This window comes from Mytilus edulis, chromosome 5 (assembly GCF_963676685.1).
Source record: "Mytilus edulis chromosome 5, xbMytEdul2.2, whole genome shotgun sequence".
NCBI lineage: Eukaryota > Metazoa > Mollusca > Bivalvia > Mytilida > Mytilidae > Mytilus > Mytilus edulis.
In genome coordinates, this window is record NC_092348.1 from 78052291 (window position 1) to 78075339 (window position 23049).

Genomic DNA, 23049 nt, shown 5'->3' on the forward strand with positions numbered 1-23049 from the left:
TGTGTCGTTTGCAATAATACCACATCTTCCTATTTATAATACATTGTCCAGAAAACATGACTTAGTACACGCACTTCATGTGGTTGGGTTAAACAAATTTACATGCCGTTCTACATGTAGATCAAACGTCGTAAAACAAAAACATGCGATAAAACCATGCGCAGTGTAGCTACAACAGGACGACTTCTTACATGAACAAAGAAATAAAAATAACGACACATAAAGTTAAAAGTGTACTACAAGGAGCTAGCTAATGTAGCTACAGCAATTGGTTTTATACTTCCGCTCTCAAGAAGGCAACGAAATCAGAAACAGCACTCTAAATGTAGTCATTAATCGTACCCTCGCTTTGAGGAGCATGTGGTATAAAGTGATGTAGCGATCATGCGTTCGTCTGTCCTTTGCAACTTTTGTCCAGCTTCCAAGGAAAAAGATGTCTTCTTTTGCTCGTATTATGCTTGTAATGAGACAAATTATAAACCCTACATTGTTACCCATGCCGTAACGGACTTTACTATTAGACACACAATAAATACTTAGTTAAAGATTCACTGTCGTCCGGACTTTTCTAGTAAACACACAGCAGATACTTAGTTGTTACAGTCTTTCGGACTTTCGGCATTAATTACAAACTTCACTTACGTAAATGACCAATTAGGCATACTTGTATTTCTGAATTGAGATTTTTTTTCCTGGAAATGGGAGATAACCCAATTTGAATCATGTCCATAGTCAGTACAAATGCAATATGTTTACGCGTATAGGAACGATACACAAGCAAAAAAAATCTAGAAGTAATTCGCAACTAGTAGGACAAAGTACTACAGCACACTCTACTGATTCAAGGTTGTGGTGGTGGACAAAAACGCGGATATCATTCGGCTAATGTGGTTTTAAAATATTTCCCACGATGCTTCGATGTAAAACCACACATATTAAAATCATATTACAGTACAGGCCGTCAATATTTTCTTCAATAGGTTTGCTATCAGTAATTGCTGATATTCTTTCATACCTTATAACACTTCTTGTTGTAGTTCCTGTAATTGGTGTTGACTAAAATATCATTATTATAGGGTTGAATAGGGTTTTCTTAGCTATTTTTATTGTGCGTCGGGGCCTAGTTGGCCGAGTGGTCTAAGTAGTTACTACTGTAATCACTAGCCAGTCAACACTGAGGTTGTGAGCTCGAAGTTGGTCTCATTGGGGTCTAAGCGTGACGCGGGATTGCTAATTTGTTGTAAGTGTGACACGTGAAAGTCAAATTATTGTGCCGTGAAAACGGGAAATGAAGTCTAGCGGGGAACGGGAAATTACAAAAAAAAATGAAACTTGCTTACGTACATAGTGTAAGCGGGAAACGGGAATCTAACAAAACATTAAGCGGGATCCGCGATCAGAACCTCCCTCGTGCGGGTGCACACAACACCTATCTTTATTGACTAGGATTGTCAGTTTTGCTATCGAAGGTCGATGGTTTTCTCCAGACACTCAGGTTTCCTCCATCAAATAAAACTGATCGCCACGAAATAGCCTAAATGCGATGCTTTAATTAAAAGTGGCGTTAAAACACCAAAAACAAAATCCAGTCAATTGTGCGTGTTTTTGATTTATCGTTTGTTATTCGAATATCTAAGATATAAAGGAACTTGTTGACTTCTGCAACATTTGCATTTGTCTGTCCCAAGTAAGAAAACTTGTCAGAGGAATTCTATTTTTTTTCGTTATTATACTTTTAATATAGAACTTTGTGGTTATGGTAAAAAATATATACTTTAACGTGACCTAGATCAAGAAGTATTGTACAGTCTTCGATTATTTTCTATGTCTGTTAGTTGATGTATTAAAAGTCGAAACACGAAAAGAAAAGAAAAGACGAGCCATTCAGACGAGGTTGGCTGTTCTATTAGAATTACTAGATAATATTGAACCTAACAACGTAGGGTGAATAATCAAATATCTTTCAAATATCGCTTTTGTTAGATTTACAGGAGATGTGGGATAAAACTCGCTGAGAATACACTATAACTTAAGTTAAAGACATTTTGCGCCTGTTCTAAGTTTAGAGCATTTGACCTTTGTTAGTCTTGTATGTTGTTTTTTTTTTTAATTTATTTTAGTTCATTTTTATGTTTTGGAATATGGTGTGACGTATTTTTCATTGAACTAATACACATTTTGTTTAGGGGAAAGCTGAAGCCTGCCAACGGGTGCAGGATCTTGTCGCTGTGTTGAAGACCCATTGGTGGCCTTCGGCGGTTTTCTGCTGTCTGGTCGTGGTGTTGTCTCTTTGACACATTCCCCATTTCCATTTTTAATTTGTTGTTTGTCATGTTTAGGAGAATAGTATTTTGAAATATTTTGCTAAACTTTTTTACTCAGTATGGTTTGTTATACCAAAAAACTTTTTATTTTTTTATTATTTTTTTTTCTGATTGACGCCATTATGCAAACGCAGATGTCTGTTCTAACCAACAGCTTGCTTCACTTCATAAACGACTTGTAGGATAATATAACGTATCCGATTTTAAACAGAGCTGTATTTAGCATAATCTGTGACAATAATTTGCTACCCTACTGGAGTAGGCGTTGGTCCTTTGCACAATCTGATTGGTTGTATCGATAAACTCGGATTGGTACACCTGGCGGTTTGGAAATCACACCTAAAACACAGAAATATAATAATCTTATTATTTTGTAGTTGAAAATAATGTGAACTGATGGAGCGTATAGTAAGATTTTCGATATAAGTCTTAAATTCCTATTTTTAAAGTGTAATGCAAATATTGACTCAGCGATCAATTCAGTTTGTTTGATGTATATAATTACTGTTTTGATTTTAAAGATTTGAATACTCAACCTTATATTTTTTGAAGTGTCAAAATAATTTTGAAACAATTAATGAACAAAAAATTAATATCGATATAAAAGACCTACAGGTAAAACAAAGATGCAACTGTGACTACTGTTTTAGTGGAATAAAACATATGTCGATCCCCCCTTCATATTAAGAAGTTACACTGCTGTAGGAAATATTTTAGTTAACAAACACATTTCTATATACTGGACATATTTTGTCATGCTAAATGAATCCATGTATAGTTACTGGGTAAGCTTCTTAACTGTATCGATGAATGCATTTAGTTAATTACATGAGTGGTCATACAAAGGTAATTCAGAACAAACATAATTTTGGCGGTGAAAAACTGTTGTATTTGTTCTTTATTTTTGTCACTGCCGTTAAAAAGATTAATTGGAGAAAAAAACCAATATCTAACAAAAAGTGTAACACTATCGTGTTCCAGAAGGTACTGTAGGGTAACAAAAGTCAGTAAACCCATCCGTCTTGATTTTATACATGTACTTACTTATTGAGATAGAATTTACCATTAGTCCCACAGTAAGGATCTAATGTGTCTGGACACGTTATGGCACCACTGTTTATACCAGAACAAAATATATGATCAAAGGGATCATTATCTGAAGTTGATGTTGTTTTAATATTGGCCGTTGCTGTGCTAGTTGTAGTTATCTCGGCAGGTGGTAGAAAAGTACCACACGTTTGAGCAAAAGCAGCTGTTGCATTTAAAAGATATGTTGCATTAGAGCAAGGTCCCTCAGATATAATCATTATTTGTCCATCTAGGCATTTGGCTTGTGCAAAATGACAACTATAAAATAATAAAAACATATTGAATAAATAACATATTAATCAAAATGGCCGATATCAATGAACAAACTCTTTTTATTAATGTTTCGGTCTTTTTATGGAGAATTCTTATTGGCTACATTCGTTCGTAACTTAGAAAATTGTAAAAGATTAAATTCACCAACAAACAAAAAACGGAATCAAAATAAAAAATACTTCCATCTATGAACAGACTTACAATGGTTATTAAATGATATTTCGAACCGTGTATGTGTTCACCTTGTACATGGTGCCTGCCCCAAACGACTCTTTCTTCTGTGTCATATTTTAGGTTTTCCCTCCAAAGATTAGATTAAGATTAATGTTAAGAATCTAAGCAGGTGCATCATTTCCTCGCACAGTCCCCTAGCGACTGCAGGTTAGCACTACTTTCAATGATTATGTTCGATGTTGAACATTTTTTTTCAACTCACCAAGTTTTATAAGTGACAAGGTCTGAGGCACATACAGACTCGTCTTTAGATGACACGTACTGACCATCACAATCTATCGTAAGCACTTTGGAACAAAGATCTGATTGAGAAGAAGTGAAATCTAAAAAAATAAAACATGAACACGTTTACTAAAATGAGAAATGAAAGGATAACTTTCCTCGTAGACATACACGTAATGTGACTAGACTCAAGCTGGCAGGTAACGTGTCACCTTCGTATATTCTTACAGAAGCAAGTTCGGTTATTTATACTGTGGATTTATTATTATTCGTTGGATATAAAAAGGAAGATGTGGTATGATTGCCAATGAGACCAAATGACACAGACATTAACAACTATAGGTCACCGTATGGCTTTTAACAATTAGCAAAGCCCATACCGCATAGTCAGCTACGTGAAAACTAACGGCCTAATTTAAGTACAAAAAAATAACGAAAACCAATAAGTAACATATAAACAAACGACAACCACTGAAATACAGGCTCCTGAAATTGGACAGACACATACATACAGAATGTGGTGGGATTAGAAAACTAACAACATAATTTACGTACAAAAAATAACGAAAAACAAATAAGTAACATATAAACAAACAACAACCACTGAAATACAGGTTACTGAAATGGGACAGACACATACATACAGAATGTGGCGGGGTTAAACATTTTTGAGGGATCCCAACCCTCTCTAACCTGGGACAGTGGTGTAACAGTACAACATAAGAAAAACTATAAAAATCAGTTGAAAATAGCTTAACTCATCAAATGGATACAAATACAAATACTACAAGTACATCCCAGCAACAAAAAGACGCTAAGTTCAGATCTGAGAGTACTCACAGTTATTGCCAGCTAGTTCAAAGCCACTAACAACTAATAGAAAAATCATTCAACTAAGACTACATTGTCAATCTATACACATCAAACATCCAATGGATTTGGGTTAAGACGTCATAAATCGTCAGAGAAAAACATGACCTTGTGCAATGCCAGGATACAGATATCGACAGATTATAGATCCATGAATGTGTATATGTATATAACAATAATATTTAGTTTTATTTTAATTTACTGATAACAAAATCAATATTGATACCTATAAAAACAATATTCAGTGACCTAATTACAGTGTTGAATTGGTAACTTTTTATAATAAGTTTATTTAAAGGATCGATAAGTTTACCAGGATCGTTTCCACATTTCCGGGCATGGTAAACAAAATTTCCGAAAAAATTCGTAAGGGTTCCACGGAACCCGGTGTCTCGCCTACTTTTTCTGTTAATCGCAGACTCAACAAAAATGAGGAAAAACATCAATAAAAATTTCCCTCACGATACTGTCTTTTGATTGAAAGAAGCTTCCAAGTTTGGTAAAAAAAATCCAGGATAGTTTATGAATCTAATAAATGTTTTATAAACTTTAACTGCAGACTGTATGTAATGTTAACTGGAAGAAAAACTAAGTCCATTTATAAGTAAAATACGGAAAAAGTGAATTTTTTTTTTACAAAATTTACTTCTGAATAATATCTTATAATCAGAAATAAGCTTTTGTCTAAGTTTGGTAGAAATCCAGGATAGTTTAAGAACATTATAAAAATTTTATAAACTTAAACCACAGAGTGAATGTTTTGTTTCTGGCAAAAAAAACTAAGTCCATTTATAAGTAAAATACGGAAAAGTGGAAATTTATTTTTACAAAATTTTCTTCTTGATACTATCTTATAATCATGAACAAGCTTCTGTCCAAGTTTGGTACAAATCAAGGATAGTTTATGAAAGTTATTAAAATTTTAAAAACTTTAACCACAGAGTGAATGTAATGTTTCCTCGCAGAAAAACTAAGTCCATTTATAAGTAAAATACGGAAAAGTGGAAATTTATTTTCACAAAATTTACTTCTTGATACTTTCTTATGATCATAAACAAGCTTCTGTCCAAGTTTGGTAGAAATTCAGTATAGTTTAAGAAAGTTATTAAAATTTCAAAAACTTTAACCACAGAGTGAATATTTGTGGACGCCGCCGACGACGACGACGACGCCGACGACGACGGAATGTAGGATCGCTTAGTCTCGCTTTTTCGACTAAAGTCGAAGGCTCGACAAAAATGAGGATGTGTTATCCCTTTTGAAGTTTTCTACAGGTACAACCAAACTTCAAACCAAATCTTTATATCTATGGAAGAATTTAGTAAAGGTTTTAAGCAATTTGTGGTAACGAAATCCCTGTATTTAATTTAATAATTTGCCAGTAATATATAGATTACGTTCGTTAAAATCAATAACGTCACAACAGTCACGGGCATAGCGAACGAGTTGTGAAACATAAACAACGTAAGATGGTGCTAAAGGAACATCACCATCTAAGAAGGGAAACTTACCGTAGGGAACGAACAATCGTCCCTTTTATCGTTAATTTTAGTGCTGAGTTTCCCGTGTAAAACCGAAATATCTAAAAAAAAATCTAGGATAGGACAGTTTTTACCGTTTAAATTTGATTTATTCAAAGTAAGTTCCTTTTGTTAAATTTAGGCAGTATATTGAGAAAATTCTTGATTATTTGACGAAAATTATCATCAAGATAACGTAATGTGTTGATGAATTATCAATTAAATGCAATTTAGACGGGTCTTTGCTGAGTTTGGTCATAAACTGTGAATCAAAACAGTACACAAACAAGTCTGCTATCAAATGGGCGCAATTAGTGCCCATTGGAATACCTCCAACCTGTCGATAAACTGTTTTGCCGAAACGTACATAAATATTATGAAGGAGAACATTAACTCATCAAACCTCCAGTAAGTATATCTGGCCATCATATTTACCGCTATCATTAGAGAAGAAGGCTTGAAATGAGTTGCAGCAAATATATTTGCATTCAGATTTACCAAACGATCATTTAATTAAAATAGGAAAAATTTTGTTTGATCAGATTGTGTGGAAGTGTAGTGTAAAGAGTAAACTTTCAACAGAATCAAGAGGACCATCGAAAGCACGTAATTTATCTAAAAAATCCAAAGAGTTTTTACACTCCAAAAAAAAGTTAATTCCACTATTTTCATATATTTAATACATTTCGTGGTTACCCGGGAACCACGAATACATGTATAACGAATTTTAAATTGTTCGTCAAAACGTCGAAATAAAATATCCCCGAAAATGCAAGTTTTGCGGAATCCACGAAACTTCGTACCCATTGGCACTGATACCATATCTTCTTAATTCTATTAATGTTTAAATTTTAGTTCTTTTCAGAATTTTCCAATTTATTGTACTAGTAAAAAGTAATAGATCATTTTGTACATTGAGAGTTTTCCAGTTGGACTATATTTGTTCAAAAGTATCTTAATGTTGGTAAAATTAATCCTCTTTTCAAATGCAAAACCAAAACAGACAAATGGAATGTTTCAGTCTTGTTTCAAACTATGAAGTAGTGAATCGATGTATGAAGGACCATTCCGGTCACAATGCAATTATTTTAACGTTCCCTAGCGAAACGTCTACAGTTTATTTTCGTGCTATTGGGTCGCATACCACAGATCAACGTTTACTTGTTAGTTCACGTAGTCTGGAATGGTACGCTACAGAGAATGTGTATTGTACGTCGTTTGTTATAATAGGTCATCTTGAATTATCCCGAAGACACGGTTTAAAACATTTCAATTACAATTGATAAATCTAAACAAGATTCTTTTTAAAAGAGGGGCGAAAAATACCAGTGGAACAGTCAAACTCATAAATCGAAATTAAACTGACAACGCCATGGCTAAAAATGAAAAAAAAAAAGACAAACAGACAAATAATAGTACACAGGAAGCAACATAGAAAACTTAAGACTGAGCAACACGAACCCCCAAAAACTAGGAGTGTTCCAGAAGGATAAGCAGATCCTGCTCCACATGTGACACCCGTTTAAATATACCCCATTTCTGTAAATTATTATATCATGCTGAAAATATCATAATTTAAATCAAAATCCTTAACTTAGAATGTTTTACGTTAAAACTTAAGGTTTCTCAAACACGAAGATATTTCAACACTTTCGAAGAACCTTAGGTCATCCAAGCCATTTAAAACGGTTCATGCTGCTCAATTTGGTCAGCATTGCGTTTTGTTTTAACAAATTTTTGCTCATCTTTGGTGTCATGTGTTTGCCTTGGTAAAATCTTACCTCTTTCAATTGTTATTGTTTATTTCCTCATTTGCGTTTGCTTGTTTTCTTTCTAATAAACTTGGAATTTGAAATGTTATCGTATCGAAATCTCTGAAAACATCTAATAAAACAAAAGCTTGAGTGATTATAATGTCATTTCCATAATCGTAATACTTTTACCACTTTACGAAATCGCTATCCATACAGTCATAAGCTGAAAACTAAATACTTACTATGGCCTATTAACACGATAAAAACCTTTTAAAATTGACCTTACAATTGCTCGTATTTCATATACTATCTGCATAATCTACATACCTGTTATGTAATATGTAATCATAAGAAACCATAACATCCTGGTACTCTCAAACAATCCAAATCATCTGAACGTTTGGTCTGAATCATTTAAACGTGATGAGAGGATTAAACAAATTTTTAAGTCATGTTTACCAACCCTTGAATCTGTCTTTAAAACACCTCAAAAAGCAAACATGCTTACGTAATAATGGAATTAAGAGTTTAACCCGTGGTCTACATACCTAATAAAAGTTCATATATACTAATTGATGGTTTGAAGTAACGTTTCATCGAATGGAAATCAAACGAAAAGTCAAGTAGATGAATCATATTAACCAATATTAGCTAAAGGTTATTTCAGTAGTAAAATTCCATATTTCCTAGTAATATCGTAAAAGAATAGCTATATTGTCAGAGAGGATATATAAATAACAACGATTGTATCCTGATTTGTTCCAGGATGCTTAAGAAGACGCTTAGCCTAAAAGAGTTAGGCCTATATGGTGCTAAACTTCCATTTCTCCGTACAATTAAGTCATCATCCGGTATAAGTTCTATTTGATGCGATTGTCATACAAGTGAGAGGTTTAGCGCTATAAAACTGGGTTAATGTACCATTTTTTACATTTGAAAATACCTGTATCAAGTCAGGAATATGACAGGTGTTGTCCATTCGTTCGATGTGTTTTATCATTTGATTTTGCCATTTTGCCATTTTATTAGGGACTATCCGTTTTGTATTTTCCTCGAAGTTCAGTATTTTTTGTGATTTACTTTTTTTAACTGTCTTTGGTCAAAGTATAACTTGTATTTCTTTCCAGAACATTGGTGCTTGGAGTTTGTGACAGTACGCACTTGTTTTCAACTCATTATTTGTATGCTGTACGATACATTTGTCGGCAGGTAACGTTATGTTCTGACATAAAAAAAATAACAGGTAAAGTTTCTTAGAAAAAAAAGTTCGGTATCCTTTTCTCAATATGATTATGGCCGATCTGCACAAGTCGTTTTTTTGGGCCTTTTTGTCCCTAATCTTTCAAATGTGTTTTTCATTCTAAGCTAACAAAAAAATGCATTCAAAGTAGCATATTTTTTTACAATATAAACAGGGTTCATAAATAATGGATACGAAAATTGTTAATTGGCCGTTTTGATCTATGATCTATAAAACAATTTCTAAAGATTACCGTTTTTTCTTTTACAATACTTTAAACGACAACTGAAAATCTTAATCATAAGAATTTTTTGATGGTTCAACAACTAGATTAAAGACTGTCAGATCTTTTTAACATGCTTTTGAAAACACAAACTTTAATTGATACTGTATTATATAGTTCTGAAAAATAGAAATAAAGTGCCTTTTATTGATTTTTGTGAGCTTCTACTGAACATTTTTTCCACATAATTAAACTACTTTAAGCAGGTTTACTCCTGACAAAACCAGTGTAGCTTCATAACAAGATTTTTTCGAAAGGCAGATACCTCGTCAGTTCTTGTATAATGGCTCTTCATTCCTCATATTTGTCTATAAAAAATCTTTTGTTTTGAGGGATTACAAATATTTGTTAATAACTTTTGTAAACTAGTAAACAACTGGATTGATGTAACAACTCATCAATGATACCAGGCATTTTTATCCAAGTCTTGCTTTTTTCTAGTTCGTGCGATTTCCAGGCTCAGTTTTTACATCGTGATTACCGTGAGAGCATTCCGATGTATTGTTGCGAGAGATATTTCCAATACGTAACGTGTTTGACTGGAAACCGGTCTATAATCTATTAATACACGGACATCATCGAGTGCAAAGTAACAATTCTTATCGCTTGTTATAAATTCATTTTTTCAATGAATAATCATAAAACATTTTATTTAGAACAACAATTGATTATATAAAAATGTTTTGAGTATATATATGTAAAAAAAATTATTAATATCTATGCACACACACATAAAAATTGTGTTAAAAGAGGGACGAAAGATACCAAAGGGACAGTCAAACTCATAAATCTAAAACAAACTGACAACGCCATGGCTAAAAATGAAAAAGACAAACAGAAAAACAACAGTACATATGACACAACATAGAAAACTATAGAATAAACAACACGAACCCCACCAAAAACTAGGGGTGATCTCAGGTGCTCCGGAAGGGTAAGCAGATCCTGCTCCACATGTGGCACCCGTCGTATTGCTTATGTGATTACAAATCCGGTAAATAGTCTAATTCGGTAGGTCACATGAAAGGGAAGGGGATTGAAGTTACGACGTAAGGAACATATCCGATATCATTTGTGAAACGGTTATTCCATAACGGTCAACCAACTCGTGATGGCGTCCGTAAAATTTATGAAGGGATGATTTCAACTTCACCATTTGGAACTCTTGGTTTAATAGCTTCCTTGTGAGCAGTAACCCTCTATCAAGAAAATCATGATAGGAAATGCAAGCACGGGAATATCGTATCAATTGGGAGATATATACCCCGTATGCTGGTGCTGCTGGAATGTTGCTACTTAGAAATGGAAAGTTCACAATTGGAAAGCTGAAATCATCTCTTTTGTCGTAAAGTTTTGTTTTCAACCGACCCTCATTGTCAATTTCTAGATGTAAGTCAAGATATGAAGCCGACTTAACTGTATCTGTAGTATCCTTTATCTCCAATTCGATGGGATAGATGCGTTCCACATAGTCACCAAATTTTGAATTGTTTAGTGAAAGAACGTCATCTATATAGCGGAAAGTAGAGTTAAAGGATATTGCTAACTTCTTATCTTTCTTCCTAAGAAGTTCCTGCATGAAGTCAGCCTCATAATAATAAAGAAACAAGTTGGTAAGTAGAGGGGCACAGTTTGTTCCCATTGGGATGCCGACATTCTGTTGAAAAATACGTCCTCCGAACGTTACAAATATGTTGTCAATCAAGAAATCAAGCATCTTGATAATATCGGTTTCAGAGAATTTTTTGTTTGAATCAGAGTGATTCTTTACAAAGTATGATTTATCCTTCCCTAAGACAAGATACTTGTATCTACGTTGGCCATTCTTTTTTATGAAGCAAAGTAATACCAACTTTTTCAATTTGTCTTTTAGTTTGGAATGTGGAATACTTGTGTAAAGAGTAGAAAAGTCAAATGTTTTAATACTGTTACAAGATGAAAGAAAGTTAGATTGTATGCATGTTAACGCATGTTGAAGAATATCACAAGAACTTTTGCAATCTCTCATGCAGAGTTATCGGTCCTTACTCTCCCTCAAGGACTAATAACTCTGCATGGGAGATTGAATGCTTTGCGGGAAAATATTAGTGCTTACTCAAATCCAATCTATTAGAAGAATACAATTATCACAGGAGGTTGTCCACTATGCACTTACACTGCACTAATATTAATATGGTAGAATATAATGATATACAAATAGATAAAAATTAAATGTATACAAGTAACTCTCATATACAATTACTCAAACCGGAGTATACTGATTTGTATCACTATTATATAATAGCGGTGAGATTGAATTCCTTGTATGTTTTTTATATCTGTACATTCACATCACTTTTAGGTACAGAGATGGGTTTTTACCTGAGACAAGTGCTTGTGACCATCCACAAGAACTTGCAGTCCTCCGATGTTCAGTACTTAAGTACTTTGGTTGTGGGTTATCATGTTTTGTCTTCATAATCGATTTAAACTTCGGAAAACGACTGTTGTCAATATTTAGGACGTCCTAATAGGAAATGAAAACCATCAGATATGATAGCAATTGTATCATACATTATCCATATACATTTCCTATAATAGAGGGCAAAAGATACCAAAGAAACAGCCAAACTGATAAATCGAAAATACCTTTGCTTAAAATGAGAAAGACAAATAATAGTACACAAGAAACAATATAGAAAACAAAAGACTGAGAAACACGAACCCCACCAAAATCTGGGGTGATACCAGGTGCTCCGGAAGGGTAAGCAGATTCTGCTCCACATGTGGCACCGTCGTGTTGCTCATGTTATAACAGACCCGGTAAATAGTCTAATTCGGTATGTCACATTCATGAAAAGGGAAAAGGGAAGGGGATTGTAGTTACGACATAGAAACATATCCGATATCATCTGTGAAACGGTTATTCCATAACGGTCAACCAACTCATGATGGCGTTAGGAGTTTCACTCACATAGAAATAAAAAGTTCAATAGAGCAACATTAAGGTAATCCCGTACCGTGATCTTCATAATCAATTTCAAGATAAATGTCAAGACATTAAGAAGACATAACTGTTTATGTGATATCCTTCATCATATGAAAAAATAACTTCTTTTTATGAAAAGACAAACAAATATCACTATCAATGAAACAAATCTAACAAAAAAATAGTTAAAATAGTGGACATTCGAAATTTTCTTGAAAATTTGGATTTAAAATTTCCTTGAGATATTCTTTTGTTGAAAACAACAACGGTTTCTCTGAAAGTTTAAATTTATGCTATCAAATAAACTTATCATAGATGCCACGATTAAATTGTGTCTGTCAGTCGCCCGTTGTGTTTACAAAAGACTCATCAGTGACGCTCAAATAGAAAGACACGGACGAAGTATGAAGTTGAAAAAGTTCATGTAGGTAATTTTATCAGAATACAAAAAAGACCAATGTTTTTGAAAATTAGTCCAATGGCTGTTATGTACAGTTTCCGTAGTGTGTGTGTGTGTGTGAGTTTTTTTTTTTTTTTTTTTTTTTTTTATTGCTAATGGCTACCGAAAAAGTGTGGTTGATATGTCTCGTAAACGCAGGATTTTCTAGTACACAAGTTTCTGGATTGTGTGTTCGTTATTGTACATTTCATGTGTCAGTGTAGGTTTCCTTCACTGTTCAGTCATTTAAAAAAATATAGATCTTAACCATCGATATCAAATTTAAAAAAAACTTTCTACGATTTTGAGAAATCTTTAATTATTTCAAACAAAATAAAACAACTTAGAACAAAACAAATACAAATATTATGCAATTATGTTCACGATACAACTTGTTTTTGTACTTTCTTTTTTTGAGATTATTTCCCTCTACTAGAAATCTTTCCTTTACACTGATCTAATGGTTGTTTTGATAAAGAGTCTTCAAGACACTTGGCTTTCGCAAAACAACAGCTGAAAATATAATAGTTTAAAGTTGAAGCATCATTAATAAACAGTTATCATTTTTGCATTGTTTAATGATGTATGTTTTTAATATAGAATATGCAGTATACTTTCTATTACGAAAAGTTAAAGTATTTTTTGTCAACTAAAATGATAATGTTGTGCGCTCTCTGTAGAGTCGTTTGAAAATATATCCTTATTGGATATTTGTTTGGTTAATAAATTCTTATATTCATCAAGTATCAATTACTGTTTTGTTTTACTTAGTGTAGAGGTCATGTCGACGGTTAATAAGACGGCGTCTAGACGTTACGTTTTAGTAGGTTTCAGAAAATGTTAATCTGTTTCTAAATAATAAGGATGTTCTTATCCCAAGCAGAAACCCCTAGCTGTATTGGGCACAACTTTTTTTTAACTTTTGGTCCTCAGTGCTGTTCAACTTTGTACTTGTTTTGGCTTTCAAACTTTTTTGTATCTGGGCGTCACTAGTTAGTCTTCTGTGGATGAAACGCACATCTGGCGTATTAAATTTTAAACTAGGTGCCTTTTGTTAGCTATTATTCATGTGTTTCTTTGTCCAATATGTTCTCCTATTTATTTGTATTGTAGTATTGTAATGTTATGTTGTCATTTTAATGTTATATTAAATATTGCCATTAAAGCGGGAGGTTTGGCATGGCACAAAACCAGGTTCAACCCACCATTTGTTTTTTAATGTCCTGTACCACGTCAGGAATATGTCCATTGTATAATTATAGTTCGTTACTGTGTGTGTTACATGTTAACGCTGTGTTTCTGTTGTGTCGTTTGTTTCCTCTTGTAGAATTATTGAGTGTGAATTCGCATTGCTATAAGACGTGTCACGGTACTTTTCTATCTCAAATTCATGTATTTAGTTTTGATGTTATATTTGTTATTCTCATCGGATTTTGTCTAATGCTTAGTTCGTTTCTGTGTGTGTTATATTTTAATGTTGTGTCGTTGTTCTCCTTTTATATTTAATGCGTTTCCCTCAGTCTAGTTTGTAACCCGTTTTTTTTTTCTTCGATTTATGAGTTTCGAACAGCGGTATACTACTGTTGCCTTTATTTACAATACACATTGAAGTGTTTAGGAATGAGAATTTTAGAATCCGATAAACTTCAGTAAAAATAAAGTGTATCCTTATCAACGATAAGGCATTTCAGAAAATCTTTTGATGAAACATTAAGCACTTTCCACCATTTTCAAAAAGTAAAATAGAGCATGCCCTGAGTATAGATAATGACACAAAAATAGTCTACTTGGAGCATACTTATTTAAATAAAATATTCCATCTGTACCACAATACGGATCCAGTTCGTCAGGACATGCTATAGTTCCCGCTGAAACTCCGGTACAAAATAGCTGTTGAATGGGATCTTGATCCGCAGACGGGGCTTTAGTTGTTGTCACGGTGTTCTTGGTTGTCGTTTGATGATTTGATGTATTGATGGTAGGGGACCCAGATAATTCTACTGCAGTAGTTTTTGTGTCGTCTAAACAAGGCCCTACGTTTTGAATATCTAATCCAGTATAATTACATTTTGCCTGTGCGTAATAACAGCTGAAAACAAAAAACATTATTTAAAATATCACTTACAGAAAGACTACAATAATGACAAAGTTTTTAAGAGGGCCGTACTCTACCAAAAAAGAACTAGAAACACAAGTCTTATTCAAGCAGAAAATGGAATTTCAATTCTGTAGGATAATAAAATCATCGGAATCATTAACCGGTTAATCGAAATTGAAAGGTAGTCAAACAGCTAGGTTGGTCCCCTCCGTAAAACATTCAGTATGCCTTCGGAATATACAAATACGCATGACACATGTATTAGTAGTTAAAGTGTATAGAAGTAATCCAGTCAATCTAGAATAAATTTGACCAAAACCTAATTGTAACAAAAGATTTTTAAGTTTTAATCTTTAGCATTATACCCCAAATATACACAGAAGAAAGTCCAACAAAATATAACTTGAGGAAGACTAAAAATCACGATTTTAAAATTCCTATGGAGATATGCAATGAAATGGGAGATAACTCTTCAAAAAAGGCAGACATATCAATAGAAATTGATACAAAATTATGACTTTACGGCTTCTACTCAGCAAAAGGTATTGATTTTTGATATTGTAGTCGTCTTTATACTGGTATAACTAACAGCTCGAAAGGTGTTTTCATATCTTTGATCATGCTACAACTTGATGTCGTAATTAATTAGTTGAACATTTATTAAATTTTCTAACATGTCGAGGTAAAGAATCTCAAATTGAATAAAAAAAATTGAGCATAAGGATTCCGTTGACTCGATATATATGTTTTTGAAATTAAAACTCCAAATTTATAATATCTACAGTGAACATGCAATAAATAAAAATCGATTGTGAGAACCATAAAAAGCAAAGCTTCATGCGAAGCTAAACTACATTTCTGTTCTGGTTTTCTGTTGCAGCCTTACACATTATTCTATTTAAGGAATAACAGTATTGTAGTTGAAAGAGTTGCCACCGTCAATTGGTGATTTGACGATCGCAAATGAAGTTTTACTGGCGACGCGAAAATTCATGAAGGATTTTTGCACAAAAGCGTCATGACTAAACATGACGTCTTGCAAATGAAAACTTACGAACTGAAGGTAATTGCTTTAATTCTACGATTAAATATTGGATAAAATCACGTTAAGACGGCGTTTTTATGTAGGTGTTGTTTTATTTTCGATAATATTGTAGTAATCGAACATTTGGTGATCCATGTATTCAAAATGCCGGATACATCCTTAGTTACGACTGGTCAACTGTGGATTTGACGGTTACTTTTAACCAATGAAAAAAAATGTTACATAAAAATTGCATCAAAATAAAGGATGTTCTCTTGTCATGTCTTGGGATTTTTGTCAGATTTTCGGAATCTTCTGGTTTTATCCATTTGAATGCCTTAAATATTTTGATCACTGACCCCCATTTTTCCTTTTATAAATCTTTTACATGTATATTTTTTAGCAATCTGTAAAAGTCTTATAAACTCTTATATTTATTAGTTTTTTTCCTTAAACTGTGGATAAAACTTACAAATTGTGATATGAGATTCCATTTGTTCCACAAACTTCCTCAGCTTCATTTGCAGCATACTGCGTATGACAGTCCAAAGTGATGACTTGAGAACAGAGGTCAGATGCTTTAACACATTCAACTGAAGAAACAAAATATTATTCAAAGTAAGAATATTTATATATAGTGGTTTTCTAGAATTATAAATATTTCTTGTTTTTTGTTGACATAATTTTCTAATTTATTTTTATAAAAAAAATCGTCACTTATTATGTCTTTATATTTCCTCAAACATTGCTATTGTGAAAGTAGATTAGTTATTTTTAATCATTTGTACAACAAATATATTTTTTTATATTTTATTCTTCATGTTTTCTCAATATGAAAATGTATTAACTAAAATCTTCCCCTTTGTTCTAACCAAAAATGAATACAGTAATTCAATGAAAGAAAACAAATGACGGGAGCTTTTATAAACTTGCCGACATCAAATACGCAAAACGTGGATATCGAATGATAAATTAGTTCGAATTCTGATATTTGTTTCAAATCTTTTTTTCTGTGTTATATCATAAATCCATACCACTCTTATTTGATAGCGCATTACATATCTTTGGTGTTGATATATACATATTGCATATTTCAAATGTTATCAAACATCTCATCATTTTAAATGTTTTATATGCCTTGATATTTCTTCCATTTGTTCTAACTCGTTTATTAACACTCAAACGACACTCATAACAAGTCGTTTGTATATTGAAAGTAGCAACTCACATGCGAATAACACATTATAGATACCAGGAGTCGGTTTCACAAAAATACTTAGGACAAAGATTGATACGTAGTATTCTGAATTGTTCATAATTTAGGATCAATCTTAGTCGTAAGTTCTTTTTTTGTGAAACTGACTCCAGGCTCTATAACTATTTTGAACTGACACTGAAACAATATAAGTTTTAGTTCACATCTATCTATTGTGTAACGGGTTCAATATCGAACTTATATAAAACTTCTAAAGTATTCGTAAAAAAATGTATCTGGTATTCCATTGATACATAATGTTATTAAAATGCATATTACTGTCATTTATATTTCATATTAATTATTTAAATTAATATTTTGCATTAAAAAAAATACAGACACACATAAAATTATGAATGTATTTTACCGACTGTAAATCTTTAATGCTTAATAAACAAAACTTATTTAAATACCAAAAATATATAAAGACTTACGAGTAATGTAGAGTAGTATCACTCGGATCATTTCCATATAACCATCCATTCATAAAACAACTTGATAAGAGACACCTAGTGGTCACAATTCAGGTCATATTTACATTTCTTTACATAATATTAGCTTAAACTATTAAGATAGCTTGTGTTTTAGTTGGTCAACGATTTTGTTTCACCTGAACAACTATAGGCTCAAAAAACGTATTTAACTTTATGAAATGACGTAAGCTAATTTCTAATGTTTTTTGTGAATTTCGTAGGTCAATATCAACTTCTGGGATGATACTATTAAAATGTCTAAATCATATACTAATATTCATTAAAAATTAAAAACAAATCTGAGTTGTATTTATAACTAGTATATATTCTTTTATTCTGAAATATCTGGTCATTGCTAACTTTATGATTTCTTTTTGTTATATTTTGTATTAATGAACTCTTATTTATAAATAAAGGCAACAGTAGTATACCGCTGTTCGAAATTTATCGATTTAGAAAAAATAAATTAATTTAAAAAATAAAAAAATAACTAAAACTGAGGGAAACACCTCAAAGATAAGAGGAGAACAACGACACAACAGAAACACTTAAATGCAACATACACAGAAACGAACTGTAAGATAAAAATATCATTTTCCTGACTTGGTACAGGACATTTGAAGAAAGAATGGTGGGTTAAACCTGGTTTTGTGGCCAGCCAAACCTCCCACTCTGATAACAATTTTAAATATAACACTAAAATGACAACAGTACATGACAGGACTATAATATAAATAAATGGAAGAACATACAGGACAGAGAAACACACAAATAAATAATACAATTGAACATTACGACAAGCTAATAGTTATTAAAGGTACCAAGTTTATAATTGGATAGGTCAGACGCATGTTTCGTCTACATAAGACTCAGCAGTGATGCTCAGGTCAAAACAGCAAAGAAAGCCAAACAAAGATCAAGAGCATTGATGACTCAAAATTCCAAAATGTTGTGCCAAATACGGCTAAGGTTATCTGCCTGGAATACGAAAATCCTTAGTATCCATATTTTTGAAAAAAGTAAATTTATAAAAATGACCATGTAACATCGAAGTGGCGACTAACTACAGAATAAAACGAAAACGTAAAACAACCTAGATCCGCACATAAAAACAGAACAGCCGAACAACGCATTGTATGTCAGCCGAATAGATCGACGCACAAAAGTAGCGTCACAGGTAAATTTCTAAAATTTTCCAAAAATTAGGTTAGAATTCAAGATTAGGTTTCTAATATTTATATTACATGTATATAATAATAATTAAAATTACAATACTAATTAATACAAAATTGTGTTATTAATTTTATAATTAATTGTATTATCTAACTATGTCGGAACTTCTTCTAAATCATACTGAAAAACAAATACATAGTGTAAGTTTAGTTGACCCAAACTAAAAACTTATAAATGAACTCGGTGATAAATTATCTTTACCCTCACACACGAATAGAACAGAATAAAAGTAAGAATTACAACTGCAAACGATAAGACATTTGACAATAACAAATATAACATAAAACCTAGATACATGAATTTTGGATAGCAAAATACCGTGACACGTCTTATAGCAATGCGAATTCACACACAGCAAAACAGTCACAATATGGAATAGGTCACGTTCGGTACTTAAAAGATCAGACGACGTAATGGCAAACCATAATCAAAGACGTGGTAAAAATGTCCTTAGTTAGTTTGGACAAAAACACATCATATGGATCAACCCATTTGTGATGGTCTCCATAACATTTACGGAGTGTCATTTTTAATCTTCCTTTCTCGTACCTTCGATGGAGCAGTTTCTGCGTAAGGAGCAACTCCTGTATATGAACTCCGCATAGTGTGACATGCACGTGGATAACGTATTAACACCATAAGAAGGGGCAGAGGGTATGATACTTATAAGAAATGGGAAATTGATAATTGGGAGGTTGAAATCTTCCCGTTTGTCATAGATTTTAGTGTGAAGTCGTCCATCTATGTCAATAGTGAAGAGTACTTTATTTAAATGGTGTAATAAATTTGATTGTTTTGAGAGAGAAAAAGAATAACTTTATTCGATTGATACTTTTAAGAATGTGACTTGCTGTAATTCTTCTTTTTTCTATTTTATCCGAAAATAGAGGTGTAATATGTTCGATTTTGCTATATGTTCTAACCTTAAATGCTAGAATAAGATACAAAATGATTTGAATGGTTACTAAACATAAAAAAACAAAGTTATTGTAGTTTTGAGCAATCTTTAATTATTGATAAGTATTGGTTAAAAAAAAATCCACAAATCCAGGTTCAAACCACCATTTTTTCTTAAAATGTTCTGAACCAAGCCAGAGAAATGGCACTTGTTATCTTACACATCGTTTCTGTGTGTGTTGCATTGTCGTTTAGTTTTTTTGTTGCACTTTAATGTTTCTGTTGTTTTGTTGTTTCCCTCTTATATTTGATGTGTTTCCCTCAGTTTTAGTTCGTAATCCGATTTTTATTTATCTCAATTGATTTATGACTTCGAACAGCGGTATACTACTGTTGCCTTTACTTACACACTTTACCTAGTAAGGCACTACGCCTGCATAACTTCAACTAACTCAATTGAATCTGTAAAACGGAAAACGAAAACGGTAGTAAAAAAGGTAGAAAAACCTATATTTTATCAAAGACCCCACTGTGAACTTTATTCAGCTGAATTTGGCGATTTATCTTTGATGCGACGAGAAAATACGTTTTCGAAGGCTTTGATTGATATTGTAAAATATTCTATATGCACTGAGTTTGACAGAAGCCGATATTTCCTTACATTTATGCTTCATTTTAAAGGATCACCTGACTTTACATATATTTGAGGTTTTGATACTTCTACTGATCTAATTATTCAAACCTTGTCAAAGTTATTTTCACAATTTGTTTTTGTATAATATTTTAACATCAATATCTCAAATAAAGGCAACAGTAGTATACCGCTATTCAATAGTCATAAACTATTAAGCGAAAACAAATCCAGGTAACAAATCAAAACGAGGGTACACATCCAAAACACTAAACTGAAACAAAAACAAACGCCAACATGATCTGTAAATAAACCAGAACTTGACTCGGAATTGAATGTCGGTTAATGCATGAATATCATGAGATGTGTATCCTCTCAACGTCTTGGTCTCGCTCCTGTTATAGTTTATACGATTTCCTGAGGTTGAAAAATATGTTTGTTTTTCCTGGATTTGTATCTTATAGTTCTATAAATACAATTTGACCAGCTGTAAGCTATGGTTTCCTCTAGTAATTTAAATTTTAAAACCTTTTTATTTCAGGAAATAGTTTCATTGCATTAGAAAGGAAGACGAAATATTTTTCAATGATTATTTCAATTTCCGAGGCGTTAAAGATAAAACGTGGCAATCGTATTAACTTACAGATTAAAAACATTATCGCAAATCTGTTGTGTTTTTATCGTTTTCAACAAATTATGACAAATTACTTTATTTGTTGAAGAATTTCCGTTAGTTTTAATTCTCTCCGTTTGACGTCATCAGAAACAGAAATTAGCCGATTTTTATCTCATATTGGATTGTTATATTATAATTAACTTTATTAGAATGGAATAAAATATCATGTCAAGTTGTAACCCATTTTCTTGCTTTGTTTGAGTAAAGACAAGATATTGAAATTATGTTACATAAACATATAAAACAACAAAACACTAAATCATTCATCCATAGTTAAAAAATAACAATGACAGGTGGAAGTAACTCTGCTTTTCATACTTTGTATTATCAGCTAAGTTTTCACAAACCTCCATATCATATGAAAACCCGGATGTTAATCACTAGTTCGATCATCATTATGTCTTAGCATAGCTGTATGTAGCCACAACGATTAAGACGACTTTCGAATTCGAATTTTTCTATAAATTCCCTTTGTCAGAATGATTATACTCCTTAGGTCAAACGTTATAACGAATTGGTAAAACACAATTGTAAATCGGTATGTATACGTATTAGTTTTTATGTTTATCATGAAAATGGAGCTTTTGTTCGGTATTTTTATTATTTTACTTTTTTGGCTGAGATGTTGCACTTAGAAACCGATGAATATATTTACATTTGCATCATCGCGATTCCTAAGCAACTTGAAAGTTGTTTTTAAAGGATAAATGTTTCTTCTAGCTAATATTTGTTATATATTCATCATTTAATACACTGTTATGACTTTTACACAACTTAAATACATCATAAGGTTAGATGAGACTTCAGAGTACACATATTTTATTATATTCATATTGATGTACAATTGATAGTCACTGCGACTTTTGGATAACATATTAATTTGTTTTGGAAGTTGAACTCTTTCCAGATCCAAAGTCAAGTCTGTTGACAAGGATTTTTTAATGCGGTGTAAAAAGTGAACGATGTTTTTTTTTAAATGCATTTACATGAATAAAATAATTTATACACGTATATCATATATATTGAAATACTTTAAACGTATAAAATAAAAGAAAATAATTTTTATAGAAGATGCTGTTTCGATTTTTGTAATATGCTTACCCATTACAAATAAACTTGTCATAGATACCAGGACTAAAATTTTACACTTACGCCAGACGCGCGTTTCGCCTACAAAAGACTCAGCAGTGACGCCCGAATAAAAAAGTGTTTAAAAGTCCAAATAAAGTACGAAGTTGGAGAGCATTGACGACCAAAAATTCCTAAAAGTTTTGCCAAATACAGCTAAGGTCATCTATTTCGGAGGTAGACAAGTCTTAGTATTTCAAAAATTCAAAGTTTTAACAGTTAATTTATAATAATGAACATATCAATGATAACTCAAGTCAACACAGAAGTGCTGACTACTGGGCTGGTGATACCCTCGGGGAAGTAAATCTCCACCAGCAGTGGCATCGACCCAGGGGTTGTATATTAACTCATCATAGATACCAGCACTAAAATTTTACACTTACCATTACGCCAAACGCACGTGTCGTCTAAAAAG

General features: G+C 32.4%; 2 protein-coding genes across 2 annotated transcripts; both read right to left on the bottom strand.

The window, feature by feature from the left end:
* Positions 1-2435: 2435 nt before the first annotated feature.
* LOC139522529 (tomoregulin-2-like) lies at positions 2436-8728 on the bottom strand. Its single transcript, XM_071316008.1, has 4 exons — positions 8614-8728; positions 4123-4243; positions 3369-3671; positions 2436-2663 (listed from the first exon to the last, which is right to left on the bottom strand). The coding sequence occupies exons 1-4, from the start codon at positions 8648-8650 to the stop codon at positions 2570-2572; spliced, it is 555 nt and encodes a 184-aa protein (XP_071172109.1). The 5' UTR covers positions 8651-8728; the 3' UTR covers positions 2436-2569.
* Positions 8729-13610: 4882 nt separating this feature from the next.
* LOC139525254 (tomoregulin-2-like) lies at positions 13611-18076 on the bottom strand. Its single transcript, XM_071320452.1, has 4 exons — positions 18028-18076; positions 16811-16931; positions 15015-15305; positions 13611-13729 (listed from the first exon to the last, which is right to left on the bottom strand). Exons 1-4 carry the CDS (start codon positions 18074-18076, stop codon positions 13636-13638), a joined length of 555 nt encoding a protein of 184 aa, XP_071176553.1. The 3' UTR covers positions 13611-13635.
* Positions 18077-23049: the final 4973 nt, after the last annotated feature.